This window comes from Drosophila elegans, unplaced genomic scaffold, assembly GCF_018152505.1.
Source record: "Drosophila elegans isolate 14027-0461.03 unplaced genomic scaffold, ASM1815250v1 contig_183, whole genome shotgun sequence".
NCBI lineage: Eukaryota > Metazoa > Arthropoda > Insecta > Diptera > Drosophilidae > Drosophila > Drosophila elegans.
This window is the reverse complement of record NW_024545550.1, coordinates 1,351,952-1,367,168: the sequence shown is the minus strand read 5'-3', so window position 1 is coordinate 1,367,168 and position 15,217 is coordinate 1,351,952. Positions and strand designations below refer to the sequence as shown.

Sequence of the window (15,217 nt, the reverse complement as noted above, 5' to 3'; positions counted from 1 at the left end):
ACTTCGATTCAAAAATTGGTGTTTATTGTTAATCTTCAGTTTCGGATTGGTTTGTATATTGTATAAAACATATATTGTCATGGAAGCTTAGCTTATTATTAATATGGGATATGTGTATTAGTAAAGCAAAATATATGTATTCTCGTAGGGTGGCTTTGTTAGTTTGAGGTCTTAAAGAACTTGTGTTCTTGAGTACTCCTGGTATGTTGGAATGCACCTTGATTAATCTTATGCACAGCACAGGTCGTTTTCGGGGCAGTTATGTATTCGCTCTTGTACAGACTGGAGCTGGTGAATTTGTCGTTGCCCAGACTAATTGAGGACTGATTGCCACGGCGGGTGACCACTCGCTCGTGTTGTCCGTGAGCACTGTAGGAGGGGAAATCGATGCCGCCGCCTAAACTGGACACATGCTGACTTCCACGGTGACGGGTCGCATGGCTTCCGACGTGGGAGTGAGATTGAGACGGAAAATCGATGCCAGCCCCCGACACTTGGGTGCGTGTAACCGTTGAACGTTCGACATTCGATCTGCTTTCGGTCCCGGTACCCCCACCAGAAATTATGCGGGACATAGAGGATGAGTTCTTCACGTTGTGTTCCCTGTTTTCCTTATGCACATTGCAGGTTCGACGTTCGCTTGTATAGGTAGTATTTGCGTCAGAGTCTCGATTCTGGCGATGGATGCTGCTGTAGCTTTGACGCTCCCCGCCATGGGTGGTGGTACTGGATGGTTGCTCGTGTAGATTGAGTATACTTTTACGCTGCATCTTTCCGTTGGAGGTCAGGCTGCCATTGGCAGTATTTAAATCGCTGGTTACGCTCTTGCGATGGAAGACCGTATTTGAGACGTCCGCTTCGGAGGAAAACTCACTTTTTCGGTGATGGAAGTTCTTTGAAGTGCTCATGTGTGAGGTTGAGCTTCCTGTTACAATATTATTGCTGGAGCTTGGGCCTCCAGAAACCACCCGCGACGTTGAACCTTCGGTATTGTTGCGTCCTACAGTGCTACCGGACAACACTCTGTTTGCGGTACCACCAATTATGTTATTGGAGACAGATCTTCCGGAAACCAAATGGGTAGTTGATTCACACGCTATGTTGCTGGAAACGTTTCTTCCTGAGATTACACGAGAGGTCGAATCATCAGTAACGTTGCTGGTTATATTTCTGCCAACTACGCGAGTCGATGAAGAGTCCCCAGCTACAGTATCAGAAATTGTTTCACCTAATACCACTTGGGATCTAATGCCGCCCGTGATATTTCCGGTGACACGTCTATTATTTGTTTCAATATCGCTTCTGGATACATCAGATCCTCTTATATTTACCGTAGTCAGTTCAGAGTTTTGGATTGTTTTGTGGTTTCTTTGCAACGATGTGGTTTCATTGTGAATGTTTTGGGTATTCTCGATGTTTGTCGTTGTTGTATTCTTGGCAACATTTTCGATTACGTTTATCTTTGCTGGCCTCTTGACATATTCCGTTTCTGGTTCTTTCTTGTGGCGCCCTCCAATCACAGTAGTAACCTTCTTTGTGGATACAACAATTAAGCCGTCAACTGGGTTTTGACTGTTGGAATCAACTTGTTTAACTGCATCCTTTCCAGATACATAATTCATTTGATTGGTCGTTTTGAGGATAGAAGTATCGCTACCCAAAGTAATAGATGAACTGTTGTGGTTGATTTTTTGAACGCGTTGAATTTTATTGACAGTTGTTTTGTCGGCCGTATTTTTATAGTCATCCTTTCTGGTTACAGTCATAGACCCTTCCAGCTTTAGATTGTCGACGGGACGCTTTGGAGTTTCTCTTTTCATAGTTTCTGTAACAATCGTGCTATCGGTTTCGCTTCGGTCGGTCCTCTTATAAAATTCACCTTCTGGTTTAAGGTTATCCTTAGGTTTCTTTTGAATTGGTCGTTCAGCAGGCCTAAAGGTTGTCTTATCTGGTGTGTAGAATTCGCCTTCTACTTTAAGATTATCGCTTGGTTTCACTTGCTCTGGTCGTTTAACATGATGGTATTCCTCTTTCTGGGTAAAAGTCATTTCACCCTCGCTTTTTAAATTGTCTTTTCTAATAACAGTCTTTACTCTATCCGCCGGCCGGAACCCTTCTTTTTCTGGGATGTGCATCTTACCTTCCGGTTTCAAGTTATCGACATATTTCTTCTGTTCTGGGCGGGAAGCTGGCTCATATTTCGGCTTATCAGGGGTGTACATTACTCCTTCCGTCTTGAGATTGTCCTTAGGCCTAACCGCCTCTGGGCGTTCACCGTTCGTAGGAACTGCCTTTTCTGGTACGTAAAACTTCCCAGTTGTTTTTAAGTTATCTTCTGGTTTTACTGGAGAGGGTCTTATAACGTGCTGGTACTCAGTTTTTTCTGTAAATATCATTTCTCCTTCACTGCGAAGGTTGTCTTTATGAATAACTCTTGTAACCTTATCGGCAGGCTTATATGTAACCTTCTTTGGCATATCCATCACACCCTCCGGTTTCAAATTGTCAATAGGCTTTTTCTGTTTAGGTCTTTCGGCAGGCTTGAATTCTTGTTTGTCTTGGACGTAGAACTCTCCCTCAAGTTTTAAGTTATCCTTCTGCCTCACAACGGTCACCCGCTCACCTGGTTGATACTTTGATTTATCGGGACTGTAGAACTCTCCTTCGGGCTTTAGGTTGTCAGTTGGTTTCACTTGATCTGGCCTAACAACATACTGATACTCTTTTTTATCTACAAAAGTCATTTCACCTTCGGTGCGTAAATTGTCCTTTTGGATGATTCTCTCAGTTTTTTCTGCAGGTTTATAAACCTGTTTTTCTGGTTGAACGAACTGTCCCTCTGGCTTAAGGTTATCAACGGGCTTCTTCGGCACTGGTCTTTCTCCTGGTCTATATCCTGGCTTTTCAGGAGCGTAGAAATTTCCTTCAGGTCTCAAATTATCCTCAGGTCGAACTTGGGATGGACGTTCTCCAGGCCTGTACGGTTGTCTTTCTGGACTGTAAAACTCTCCTTCCGGCCTTAAATTGTCATGTGGTTTCTTTTGAACTGGTCTCTCCGCCGGCTTGAATTCTGGTTTATCGGGTGTGTAGAATTCACCCTCTGGTCTGAGGTTATCTTCTGGCCTGACTTGAGAAGGTCTTTCGCCTGGCTTGTACCTCGGCTTCTCTGGACTGTAGAATTCTCCCTCGGGTTTCAGGTTGTCTTCTGGCTTCTTCTGAACAGGCCTTTCAGCGGGTCGGAAACCTGGTTTCTCCGGTGTGTAGAACTCACCCTCTGATCTTAGATTATCCTCTGGCCTGACTTGAGAAGGTCTTTCGCCTGGTTTGTATTTCGGTTTTTCAGGACTGTAGAAATCTCCTTCTGGTTTAAGATTGTCTTCTGGCTTCTTCTGAACAGGCCTCTCAGCGGGTCGGAAACCTGGCTTCTCCGGTGTGTAGAACTCACCCTCTGGCCTAAGATTATCCTCTGGTCTGACTTGAGATGGTCTTTCGCCTGGTTTGTACTTCGGCTTGTCAGGACTGTAGAATTCTCCTTCAGGCTTAAGGTTGTCCGTTGGTTTAACTTGGTCAGGACGCACAACATACTGATACTCTTCCCTCTCGACAAAAGTCATTTCACCCTCCGTGCGAAGATTATCTTTTCGAATAATTTTTTCAGTTTTTTCGGCTGGCTTGTAAACTTGTTTCTCAGGCTTGACAAATTCGCCTTCAGTCTTGAGGTTATCCTGCGGCTTTTTCTGAATGGGTCTCTCAGCGGGTCGGAACCCTGGCTTCTCCGGTGTGTAGAACTCACCCTCTGGCCTGAGATTATCCTCTGGCCTGACTTGAGATGGTCTTTCGCCTGGTTTGTATTTCGGCTTGTCAGGACTGTAGAATTCTCCTTCAGGCTTAAGGTTGTCCGTTGGTTTAACTTGGTCAGGACGCACAACATACTGATACTCTTCCCTCTCGACAAAAGTCATTTCTCCCTCAGTACGAAGATTATCTTTTCGAATAATTTTTTCAGTTTTCTCGCCCGGCTTGTAAACTTGTTTCTCAGGCTTGACAAATTCGCCCTCAGGCTTGAGGTTATCCTGCGGCTTCTTTTGGACAGGCCTTTCTGCAGGTCGGAAGCCCGGCTTCTCCGGTGTGTAGAACTCACCCTCTGGCCTGAGATTATCCTCCGGTCTGACTTGCGAAGGTCTTTCGCCTGGTTTGTATTTCGGTTTTTCAGGACTGTAGAATTCTCCTTCAGGTTTTAGGTTGTCTTCAGGCTTCTTCTGAACAGGCCTCTCAGCCGGTCGGAAACCTGGCTTCTCCGGAGTGTAGAACTCACCCTCTGGCCTGAGATTATCCTCTGGCCTGACTTGAGATGGTCTTTCGCCTGGTTTGTATTTCGGCTTGTCAGGACTGTAGAATTCCCCTTCAGATTTAAGGTTGTCTTCTGGCTTCTTCTGAACAGGCCTTTCAGCGGGTCGGAAACCCGGCTTTTCCGGTGTGTAGAACTTACCCTCTGGCCTGAGATTATCCTCTGGCCTGACTTGAGATGGTCTTTCGCCAGGTTTGTACTTCGGCTTGTCAGGACTGTAGAATTCTCCTTCAGGCTTAAGGTTGTCCGTTGGTTTAACTTGGTCAGGACGCACAACATACTGATACTCTTCCCTCTCGACAAAAGTCATTTCTCCCTCAGTACGAAGATTATCTTTTCGAATAATTTTTTCAGTTTTCTCGGCCGGCTTGTAAACTTGTTTCTCAGGCTTGACAAATTCGCCCTCAGGCTTGAGGTTATCCTGCGGCTTCTTTTGGACAGGCCTCTCAGCGGGTCGGAAACCTGGCTTTTCCGGTGTGTAGAACTCACCCTCTGGCCTAAGATTATCCTCCGGTCTGACTTGAGATGGTCTTTCGCCAGGTTTGTACTTCGGCTTGTCAGGACTGTAGAATTCTCCTTCAGGTTTAAGGTTGTCTTCTGGCTTCTTCTGAACAGGCCTCTCAGCGGGTCGGAAACCTGGCTTCTCCGGTGTGTAGAACTCACCCTCTGGCCTGAGATTATCCTCTGGCCTGACTTGAGATGGTCTTTCGCCTGGTTTGTACTTCGGCTTGTCAGGACTGTAGAATTCCCCTTCAGGTTTAAGGTTGTCTTTTGGCTTCTTCTGAACAGGCCTCTCAGCGGGTCGGAAACCTGGCTTCTCCGGTGTGTAGAACTCACCCTCTGGCCTGAGATTATCCTCCGGTCTGACTTGCGAAGGTCTTTCGCCTGGTTTGTATTTCGGTTTTTCAGGACTATAGAATTCTCCTTCAGGTTTTAGGTTGTCTTCAGGCTTCTTCTGAACAGGCCTCTCAGCGGGTCGGAAACCTGGCTTCTCCGGTGTGTAGAACTCACCCTCTGGCCTGAGATTATCCTCTGGCCTGACTTGAGATGGTCTTTCGCCTGGTTTGTACTTCGGCTTGTCAGGACTGTAGAATTCCCCTTCAGGTTTAAGGTTGTCTTCTGGCTTCTTCTGAACAGGCCTCTCAGCGGGTCGGAAACCCGGCTTCTCCGGTGTGTAGAACTCACCCTCTGGCCTGAGATTATCCTCTGGCCTGACTTGAGATGGTCTTTCGCCAGGTTTGTACTTCGGCTTGTCAGGACTGTAGAATTCTCCTTCAGGCTTAAGGTTGTCCGTTGGTTTAACTTGGTCAGGACGCACAACATACTGATACTCTTCCCTCTCGACAAAAGTCATTTCTCCCTCAGTACGAAGATTATCTTTTCGAATAATTTTTTCAGTTTTCTCGGCCGGCTTGTAAACTTGTTTCTCAGGCTTGACAAATTCGCCCTCAGGCTTGAGGTTATCCTGCGGCTTCTTTTGGACAGGCCTCTCAGCGGGTCGGAAACCTGGCTTTTCCGGTGTGTAGAACTCACCCTCTGGCCTAAGATTATCCTCCGGTCTAACTTGAGATGGTCTTTCGCCAGGTTTGTACTTCGGCTTGTCAGGACTGTAGAATTCTCCTTCAGGTTTAAGGTTGTCTTCTGGCTTCTTCTGAACAGGCCTCTCAGCGGGTCGGAAACCTGGCTTCTCCGGTGTGTAGAACTCACCCTCTGGCCTGAGATTATCCTCTGGCCTGACTTGAGATGGTCTTTCGCCAGGTTTGTACTTCGGCTTGTCAGGACTGTAGAATTCTCCTTCAGGCTTAAGGTTGTCCGTTGGTTTAACTTGGTCAGGACGCACAACATACTGATACTCTTCCCTCTCGACAAAAGTCATTTCTCCCTCAGTACGAAGATTATCTTTTCGAATAATTTTTTCAGTTTTTTCGGCCGGCGTGTAAACTTGTTTCTCAGGCTTGACAAATTCGCCCTCAGGCTTGAGGTTATCCTGCGGCTTCTTTTGGACAGGCCTTTCTGCAGGTCGGAAACCCGGCTTCTCCGGTGTGTAGAACTCACCCTCTGGCCTGAGATTATCCTCCGGTCTGACTTGCGAAGGTCTTTCACCTGGTTTGTATTTCGGTTTTTCAGGACTGTAGAATTCTCCTTCAGGTTTAAGGTTGTCTTCTGGCTTCTTCTGAATAGGCCTCTCAGCGGGTCGGAAACCTGGCTTTTCCGGTGTGTAGAACTCACCCTCTGGCCTGAGATTGTCCTCCGGTTTGACTTGCGAAGGTCTTTCGCCTGGTTTGTATTTCGGCTTGTCAGGACTGTAGAATTCTCCTTCAGGCTTAAGGTTGTCCGTTGGTTTAACTTGGTCAGGACGCACAACATACTGATACTCTTCCCTCTCGACAAAAGTCATTTCTCCCTCAGTACGAAGATTATCTTTTCGAATAATTTTTTCAGTTTTTTCGGCCGGCGTGTAAACTTGTTTCTCAGGCTTGACAAATTCGCCCTCAGGCTTGAGGTTATCCTGCGGCTTCTTTTGGACAGGCCTCTCAGCGGGTCGGAAACCTGGCTTTTCCGGTGTGTAGAACTCACCCTCTGGCCTGAGATTATCCTCTGGTCTGACTTGAGATGGTCTTTCGCCTGGTTTGTATTTCGGTTTTTCAGGACTGTAGAATTCTCCTTCAGGTTTAAGGTTGTCTTCTGGCTTCTTCTGAACAGGCCTCTCTGCAGGTCGGAAACCTGGCTTTTCCGGTGTGTAGAACTCACCCTCCGGCCTAAGATTATCCTCTGGTCTGACTTGAGATGGTCTTTCGCCTGGTTTGTACTTCGGCTTGTCAGGACTGTAGAATTCTCCTTCAGGTTTAAGGTTGTCTTCTGGCTTCTTCTGAATAGGCCTCTCAGCGGGTCGGAAACCTGGCTTTTCCGGTGTGTAGAACTCACCCTCTGGCCTGAGATTATCCTCTGGCCTGACTTGAGAAGGTCTTTCGCCTGGTTTGTACTTCGGCTTGTCAGGACTGTAGAATTCTCCTTCAGGTTTAAGGTTGTCTTCTGGCTTCTTCAGAATAGGCCTCTCAGCGGGTCGGAAACCTGGCTTTTCCGGTGTGTAGAACTCACCCTCTGGCCTGAGATTGTCCTCCGGTTTGACTTGAGAAGGTCTTTCGCCTGGTTTGTACTTCGGCTTGTCAGGACTGTAGAATTCTCCTTCAGGCTTAAGGTTGTCCGTCGGTTTAACTTGGTCAGGACGCACAACATACTGATACTCTTCCCTCTCGACAAAAGTCATTTCTCCCTCAGTACGAAGATTATCTTTTCGAATAATTCTTTCAGTTTTCTCGGCCGGCTTGTAAACTTGTTTCTCAGGCTTGACAAATTCGCCCTCAGGCTTGAGGTTATCCTGCGGCTTCTTTTGGACAGGCCTCTCAGCGGGTCGGAAACCTGGCTTTTCCGGTGTGTAGAACTCACCCTCTGGCCTAAGATTATCCTCCGGTCTGACTTGAGATGGTCTTTCGCCTGGTTTGTATTTCGGTTTTTCAGGACTGTAGAATTCTCCTTCAGGTTTTAGGTTGTCTTCAGGCTTCTTCTGAACAGGCCTCTCAGCGGGTCGGAAACCTGGCTTCTCCGGTGTGTAGAACTCACCCTCTGGCCTGAGATTATCCTCCGGTCTGACTTGCGAAGGTCTTTCGCCTGGTTTGTATTTCGGTTTTTCAGGACTGTAGAATTCTCCTTCAGGTTTAAGGTTGTCTTCTGGCTTCTTCTGAACAGGCCTCTCAGCAGGTCGGAAACCTGGCTTTTCCGGTGTGTAGAACTCACCCTCCGGCCTAAGATTATCCTCTGGTCTGACTTGAGATGGTCTTTCGCCTGGTTTGTACTTCGGCTTGTCAGGACTGTAGAATTCTCCTTCAGGTTTAAGGTTGTCTTCTGGCTTCTTCTGAATAGGCCTCTCAGCGGGTCGGAAACCTGGCTTTTCCGGTGTGTAGAACTCACCCTCTGGCCTGAGATTATCCTCTGGCCTGACTTGAGAAGGTCTTTCGCCTGGTTTGTATTTCGGCTTGTCAGGACTGTAGAATTCTCCTTCAGGCTTAAGGTTGTCCGTCGGTTTAACTTGGTCAGGACGCACAACATACTGATACTCTTCCCTCTCGACAAAAGTCATTTCTCCTTCAGTACGAAGATTATCTTTTCGAATAATTTTTTCAGTTTTCTCGGCCGGCTTGTAAACTTGTTTCTCAGGCTTGACAAATTCGCCCTCAGGCTTGAGGTTATCCTGCGGCTTCTTTTGGACAGGCCTTTCTGCAGGTCGGAAACCCGTCTTCTCCGGTGTGTAGAACTCACCCTCTGGCCTAAGATTATCCTCCGGTCTGACTTGAGATGGTCTTTCGCCTGGTTTGTATTTCGGCTTGTCAGGACTGTAGAATTCTCCTTCAGGCTTAAGGTTGTCCGTTGGTTTAACTTGGTCAGGTCGCACAACATACTGATACTCTTCCCTCTCGACAAAAGTCATTTCTCCCTCCGTGCGAAGATTATCTTTTCGAATAATTTTTTCAGTTTTCTCGGCCGGCTTGTAAACTTGTTTCTCAGGCTTGACAAATTCGCCCTCAGGCTTGAGGTTATCCTGCGGTTTCTTTTGAACAGGCCTTTCCGCGGGTCGGAAGCCCGGCTTCTCCGGCGTGTAGAACTCACCCTCTGGCTTAAGATTATCCTCTGGTCTGACTTGAGAAGGTCTTTCACCTGGCTTATACCTAGGTTTCTCGGGACTGTAGAATTCTCCTTCGGGTTTTAGGTTGTCCTCTGGCTTCTTCTGAACAGGCCTCTCAGCAGGTCGGAAACCTGGCTTCTCCGGCGTGTAGAAGTCACCCTCTGGTCTGAGATTATCCTCTGGCCTGACTTGGGAGGGTCTTTCGCCCGGTGTGTACATCGACTTCTCAGGACTGTAAAAATCTCCTTCAGGTTTCAGGTTGTCCTCTGGCTTCTTTTGCACGGGCCTCTCAGCGGGTCGGTATCCTGGCTTATCTGGTGTATAGAACTCACCCTCAGGTCGGAGATTATCTTCAGGTCTGACTTGGGATGGTCTTTCTCCCGGTCTGTATTTTGGTTTTTCTGGACTATAAAATTCACCCTCGGGTCTTAAGTTATCATTTGGTTTTTTCTGTACAGGTCTATCAGCGGGCGTGAATCCAGGTTTTACCGGAGCATAAAAATCACCCTCAGGTCTCAGGTTGTCTTCTGGTCTTATTTGAGAAGGTCTTTCCCCAGGGCGGAATTTGGGCCTATCGGGACTGTAAAATTCTCCTTCAGGCTTAAGATTATCCGTTGGTTTTACTTGGTCAGGACGCATAACATACTGATACTCTTCCCTCTCGACAAACGTCATTTCTCCTTCCGTGCGAAGATTATCTTTCCGAATAATTATTTCAGTTTTATCAGCCGGTTTGTAAACTTGCTTCTCAGGCTTAGCGAATTCTCCTTCTGGCCTAAGATTGTCCTCAGGCTTCTTTTGAACTGGTCGCTCTGCAGGCTGAAATCCTGGTTGTTCGGGAGTATAGAAATCACCTTCGGTTTTCAGATTGTCAACAGGACGAACTTGAGATGGACGGTCGCCTGGGAGATATTTCGGTTTCTCAGGACTATAAAATTCACCTTCAGGTCTTAAGTTATCCGTTGGCTTGACTTGTCCCGGTCGTGTTACATATTGATATTCTTCTCTCTCCACAAACGTCATTTCTCCTTCTGTCCGCAAGTTATCACTGCGTATTATTTTTTCTGGTTTTTCGGCAGGTCGGTAGGTTTGTTTTTCTGGAGAAGAAAACTCCCCTTCCGGCTTAAGGTTATCAACGGGTTTCTTTTGCGTTACGCGGTCAGCTGGGATATAGCCCGGTTTTTCAGGAGTATAGAAGTCACCTTCTGGCCTAAGGTTGTCATGATGTCTTACTTGAGTAGGCCTATCACCCGGTTGATATATCGGTTTTTCTGGAGTATAGAATTCGCCTTCAGACTTAAGATTGTCTGTGGGCTTCACATACCCAGGACGGACAGTATACTGATATTCCTCTCTCTCTACAAAAGTCATTTCTCCCTCCGTTCGAAGATTGTCGCTATGCACAATTTTCTCACGTTTTTGTCCCGGCTTGTATGGCTCTTTTTGTGGAATCGTAAACTCTCCTTCAGGTCTTAAATTGTCTTCTGGTTTCTTTATTACTATGTAGTCCACGAGAATGTCTTCGTTTTGCTTGGGAATGTTTTCATTTTCTTTTTTCGACCATGTATTTGTACGAATCCTAGTATATGCTTCGTCTACGGTATCTGTAACAGTTAAAAACGTTTATTCAAAAAAGTATTACCTTAATAAATGTATTACACTTGCCATCGGTTTGAATGATCGATTTCTCTGAAGATTTCGTTGTACTGCTTGAGCAATGATGTCGCCTAAAATAATGTTACGGACTTAATAAAAGAATAACACATAAACTCAAGACCTATTAACCATACCCGCATGTGCAGATTTCACAGATGCACCTTTCACTATGTGATGTTGACTTGTTCCTTGCAACTCCTCGCTAAAAATAAAAATATAAAAATATTTTCAAATGTGCGAAATTGTTCTAAATTTAAAGAATGAATAAATTGTTAATGAACAAGAATTTTAGGAATCTTTTTTTTTTTCTTAACTAATGTACTTACGGTTTTTGAGTCGTCTAAGCGTTTCTTATCAGTGCGCACATAATCGATTTCATCATAAATATTTTCGGTAATATTTTTGTGTTTCGATGTCTCATTTAAGTTCAGAGTAATGTTTTCATTGTTTTCCAAAATCGAGGTGTTTTTTTCAATCTCCACAAACTCGTCCACGTAGATGGTCTTCTTGGGAGCCTCTACGATCTTCTCGATGACATCTGTGTGCACCTTTTCGTCCAAAACGCGCCAGTCGTTGATGCTCGCATCAAAAATCTGAAGGAAAATTCCTTAGTATCGTAATAAAGCACACAGGTTTCTGCTTTTAGGAGGGTCCAATAAAAGCCCATACGCAGGCACGCACAATCAACGACTTACCTTTGTTACCTCCGTTGTAGTCGTTATGTTTGCAACATCGGTATTATCTTTCTCGATTTCACGAGCAATGTCATTGGGCACGAAAGCTTTCGTATCAGTGAACGACTTTTCGTCCACAACAGTCCACTTGCCGAGCTTCGTGTCATACACCTTGGTGGTGTATGTGGTTCTTGTTGTATTAATGACATCATCGACTATTTCGGGATAGCCCGTGTCGGCGGTACTGTCCACCGTCCGTTCATCCACCACGCGCCACCGATTATTGCGTCTGTCGTATATCTTCTTCTTGTACGTCACTTTGGAGCTGCCGTCGGATTCCTTGCTGACATACCGCTCGAATGTGGGCCGTGTCTTGCTGGGTCCTTGGGAGCTGCCATCGCTGTACTCCGTCCACGTCTTGGTCTTCACGTCGTAGACCTCTTTTTTTGACGAAGTCTTTGATTGCTTACTGCTGCTAGAGCTTTTGAGAACGGAACTCTCGCTGACCTCTTTGCTAGATCTATGCTGGTCGACCACTGACGATGACGTAGCTCTATCAACAGCTGTGCCCGTGCTCGCCGTTTGCAGTTCATCGTTGCGTCGCACCGATGACGTCGCCTTTGTTGTGGTCGCGCCAGACGACGCGGCAACCGGTTCGGGGTAGCCTTGCAACGTCACCGATGCGGGACCATCAGCTGTTCCGCTCGTCGGCAGCTTTGGCACGCTCTGAGATTCGCTCAAAGTGCTGTTGCCGCTGATGTTTATTTTTGTGTTTGTTTTCGTGCTGGTGCTGATGTTGCTGCTGCTGCTGGTATTTGTCACTGTCTTGGTGTCTGTATCGAAGCCAACCTGTTTCCGCGGCCCGGATGATGTCATACCGGTAGCCGTATCGGCTCTCTCACTCGCAATCAGCGTTTCGTTGGCGCTCCGGCTGGAACTGGTTGTGGCTTGGAAGTACGAGCTGGAGCTACTGGCTTGCTGCTGCTGTTGGCTGGAAGACATCGATGAGGACGTGAACATTTTCGAGACACTGCCCCCGCTGGCGGAGACGGATAGCGTAGGTGTTGTGATTTCCACCACCTCAATGGGCACCGAGAATACTGGCTCTTTCTTTTCACTTTCAAGCAGATCGATCGAGGAGATGACCTTCTCGTTGGCATAATCCCGAGAGATCTTGCTGCTGTACTGCGACTCCGACTGGGACTGCGACTGCAGCTGGGACTGAGATTGCGAATGCTCTGTGTAGGAGGAGGAATGCTGGGACTGGGAGGCCATGCTCTTGCTCAGGCTCTGGCTCCGGCTGCTATAGCTCCTGACTCCGGCCGCTGGAAGGGAAGCAGCCGATGTGCTGGCCACAGGCTCACCATACGACACCGACTCGTGCTGCATGGAAGTGGAGCTGTTGCTGGTGGTCAGAGTGGCGAACGCATCGGGACCCAGTTTTTTGGTAAGCTTCGTGGCCTCGGCCGACGACGTTGTTGTTGTGGTCGAGGTGGCTGGCGGCGAGTGCGACTGCGACGTCGACGCCCGCTGCTGAGACACTTGTTTCTTTTTATTGCTTTTTGATACCATTTTGCTGGCGGAGCGCTGACACAGATGAGGTAATCACCAATTGGGAGCCGTGAATAATGCACCTGGCTGGACTATTGCTATTTGAGTGGCCTTATGGGGCTAATTTGCGGTCCGTATTCGTTTGTTTCGTTGTTATTAATCACAATTATTGCTCGCTTCGTTGCTTTTGGCACTCGGATGGCTTTTTAATAATATTGCGCGAATGAATGGGACGTGGTTGTTTTGGGATCTGGACTGGTGTGTCACATAATTTCCACGGCGGAATGTCGAAATACTTATTTTTAAATATATATTTATTAGACGCACACGAACAGGCGAGCCATAGTTCAAGTTAAGGCACCAACACACGCACACACCAGCGACTGTTAGACGTGTGAGCAAAAAGCTTAGCACTCTTGCTCCCACAGACACACACACACACACACACGTTCGTAGGTGGGGAGAGAGTCACGGATGCAGCGGGTTGGAGCCGATCGAGATACAGATACAGATACAGATGCAGAGCCAAAAAAAAATCACCAAAACCGAGAGACTGCGGGCACTGTTCGTGTTCGGAGCACTTTTAAGATCACCAACCGTCGCGAAGCACAACTCAAAACGTACTGATCGCGTCTGGAGCTGCTTTCGACCGACTATCTGTGCGCTGCCAGCCGAAAGCGGCAGCAGCAGCGCCGGCAGAAGCGTTTTGTGGGCTTTCAAACATTGGCGCGAGCGAGAGGCAACGACGCCTTCGCATAAGGCAAAAAGTTAGAGTCAAGCCAGCGTAGGTTTCGGATTCCGACGGATGCGTAGGCCGTTCCAGGTGCGGGTCGAAATGGGGAGCAAGAACTTAAGACAATAAACTTTCATCTCCATCTCCCTACGGCCTCAAAAATGGAAATAAACCAAGCGAAGGTCAAATGGCGGTGTCTGAATTTCAGATTTTAAAAGCAAACGATGAAAATAACTACGATACACAGCATAAACTCTAATTTCGGATTTTTCAGAAAGATTTTCCACCCAAAATACAACAAACATTTCCTGAATGTTAACATTATTTTTCAAATAATTTTGGGCCTGAATTGAAAGTTCATCCCACATATCTTAACTCCAGATACGCCACTGTGCCGGTCTGCCACGAAGACCGAGTTCAATAAGCCAATAAAAACCGCACGCACACCGCATCGATCTTTTGTGAAAGTGCCAATAAAAAACAAAACAAACAGATGTATGATGTTTGGGGCCCGATGCCGGCGGTCTTTCTGTTTGAGCTTGTCAGGTACACAAAACAGAGCAGCACGAACTTGCAGGGCGTGCGCCTGCGTAGCAAACAGTCTTCCAAAACAATATTGAGTCAAAACTAAAATTGGCAAACCAAATTAGGCCGGGCTAACGGCTGTGTCTGTCGGATGCACAATTAAATTTGAATAGCACATGAGACTGGAGACTGATTAGTCAGCTCAGGCTGGCCATGTTTGTAGATAGGTACATTGGAGATCGTCTAGCCGAACGGCAACGGCGGCGCTATGTGGGCGTCTCCGCCGGAGCTGAGTAAGCCAGACTAAGATCAAGATTTATTCGCCATAATGCTGCCCGATACACTCAATGGCCCAATTGATTTATAACGGCCTCTGGGTGGGTGCAAGTGAATAGTATCTAGAAGTGGATATGTCCAAATGGGGCGTGCCATAGATCAGCTGCATAATAAGAGGGAGCCCCAAGAGACCTCTAAACTAAGTGTGTATACCGGGCGAATTTAAAGTGCTATTCAGCTATTAAGAAAAGCAAAGCCCAATGCTTGCTTAATTCGAGTCTGACGTCATACGCGGCGTATGAGCAACGAGCACATAAAACTCATTTTCATGCGAAGCCAAAAGCAATCAAAACTTGTTTGCTGGCCGGGTACACAAAATAAAATCACACAAATAGAAGTAAGACACAAATGCAAAATTAAAGTGGAAAATAAAAGCGGCCACAGTGGAACCTGCTTAGCAATTCACGACACATATCGTCGACATGGGCATGGGCATGGGCATAAAAATTGCAACTGGATCTGGAGCATGCTGCAATTCAGATCAAATGGCAATTGGGAACTGTGCCACTGGGTGCAGTGCGTCGGTAAAACATTGGGGACTGACTAATTAGGGAGACACATTCAAGCAGATCGCTGTATCGGGTGTGGGGATGATGACATCTCATCTCACAGCGTTTCCTTGGAATTGAAATTAAATTCTGAGACCGAAACGGCTACAGAGGCGTGCTCGAAATTTATGCTCAAGTTTCGGCTGTCGCGTAGCCTCAAGTTCA

The 15,217-nt window shown here is 46.9% G+C and overlaps 1 protein-coding gene across 10 annotated transcripts; it reads right to left on the bottom strand.

Moving 5' to 3' along the window:
- Positions 1-2: 2 nt before the first annotated feature.
- Positions 3-13,541, bottom strand: LOC108149800 (titin). Of its 10 annotated transcripts, none has more exons than XM_041707262.1 (6): positions 11,381-13,541; positions 11,012-11,278; positions 10,820-10,887; positions 10,695-10,756; positions 5,621-10,633; positions 3-5,446 (listed from the first exon to the last, which is right to left on the bottom strand). In XM_041707262.1, the coding sequence occupies exons 1-6, from the start codon at positions 12,929-12,931 to the stop codon at positions 159-161; spliced, it is 12,249 nt and encodes a 4,082-aa protein (XP_041563196.1). In that variant the 5' UTR covers positions 12,932-13,541; the 3' UTR covers positions 3-158. The 10 variants fall into 10 exon arrangements, with proteins under 10 accessions (XP_041563196.1, XP_041563200.1, XP_041563197.1 ...); XM_041707266.1 differs by having other exon boundaries at positions 3-4,924; XM_041707263.1 differs by having other exon boundaries at positions 3-5,968; positions 6,143-10,633.
- Positions 13,542-15,217: the final 1,676 nt, after the last annotated feature.

What these genes read in the sequence shown, in the direction of transcription:
- LOC108149800 (XM_017277665.2), bottom strand. Translation starts at nt 12,931, where the DNA reads ATGGTATCAAAAAGCAATAAAAAGAAACAAGTGTCTCAGCAGCGGGCG. An exon ending in GCTTAGACGACTCAAAAACC is followed by an intron (nt 10,888 to 11,011) that starts GTAAGTACATTA and finishes TTTTATTTTTAG; the next exon opens with CGAGGAGTTGCAAGGAACAA. An exon ending in ATCGATCATTCAAACCGATG is followed by an intron (nt 10,634 to 10,694) that starts GCAAGTGTAATA and finishes TAACTGTTACAG; the next exon opens with ATACCGTAGACGAAGCATAT.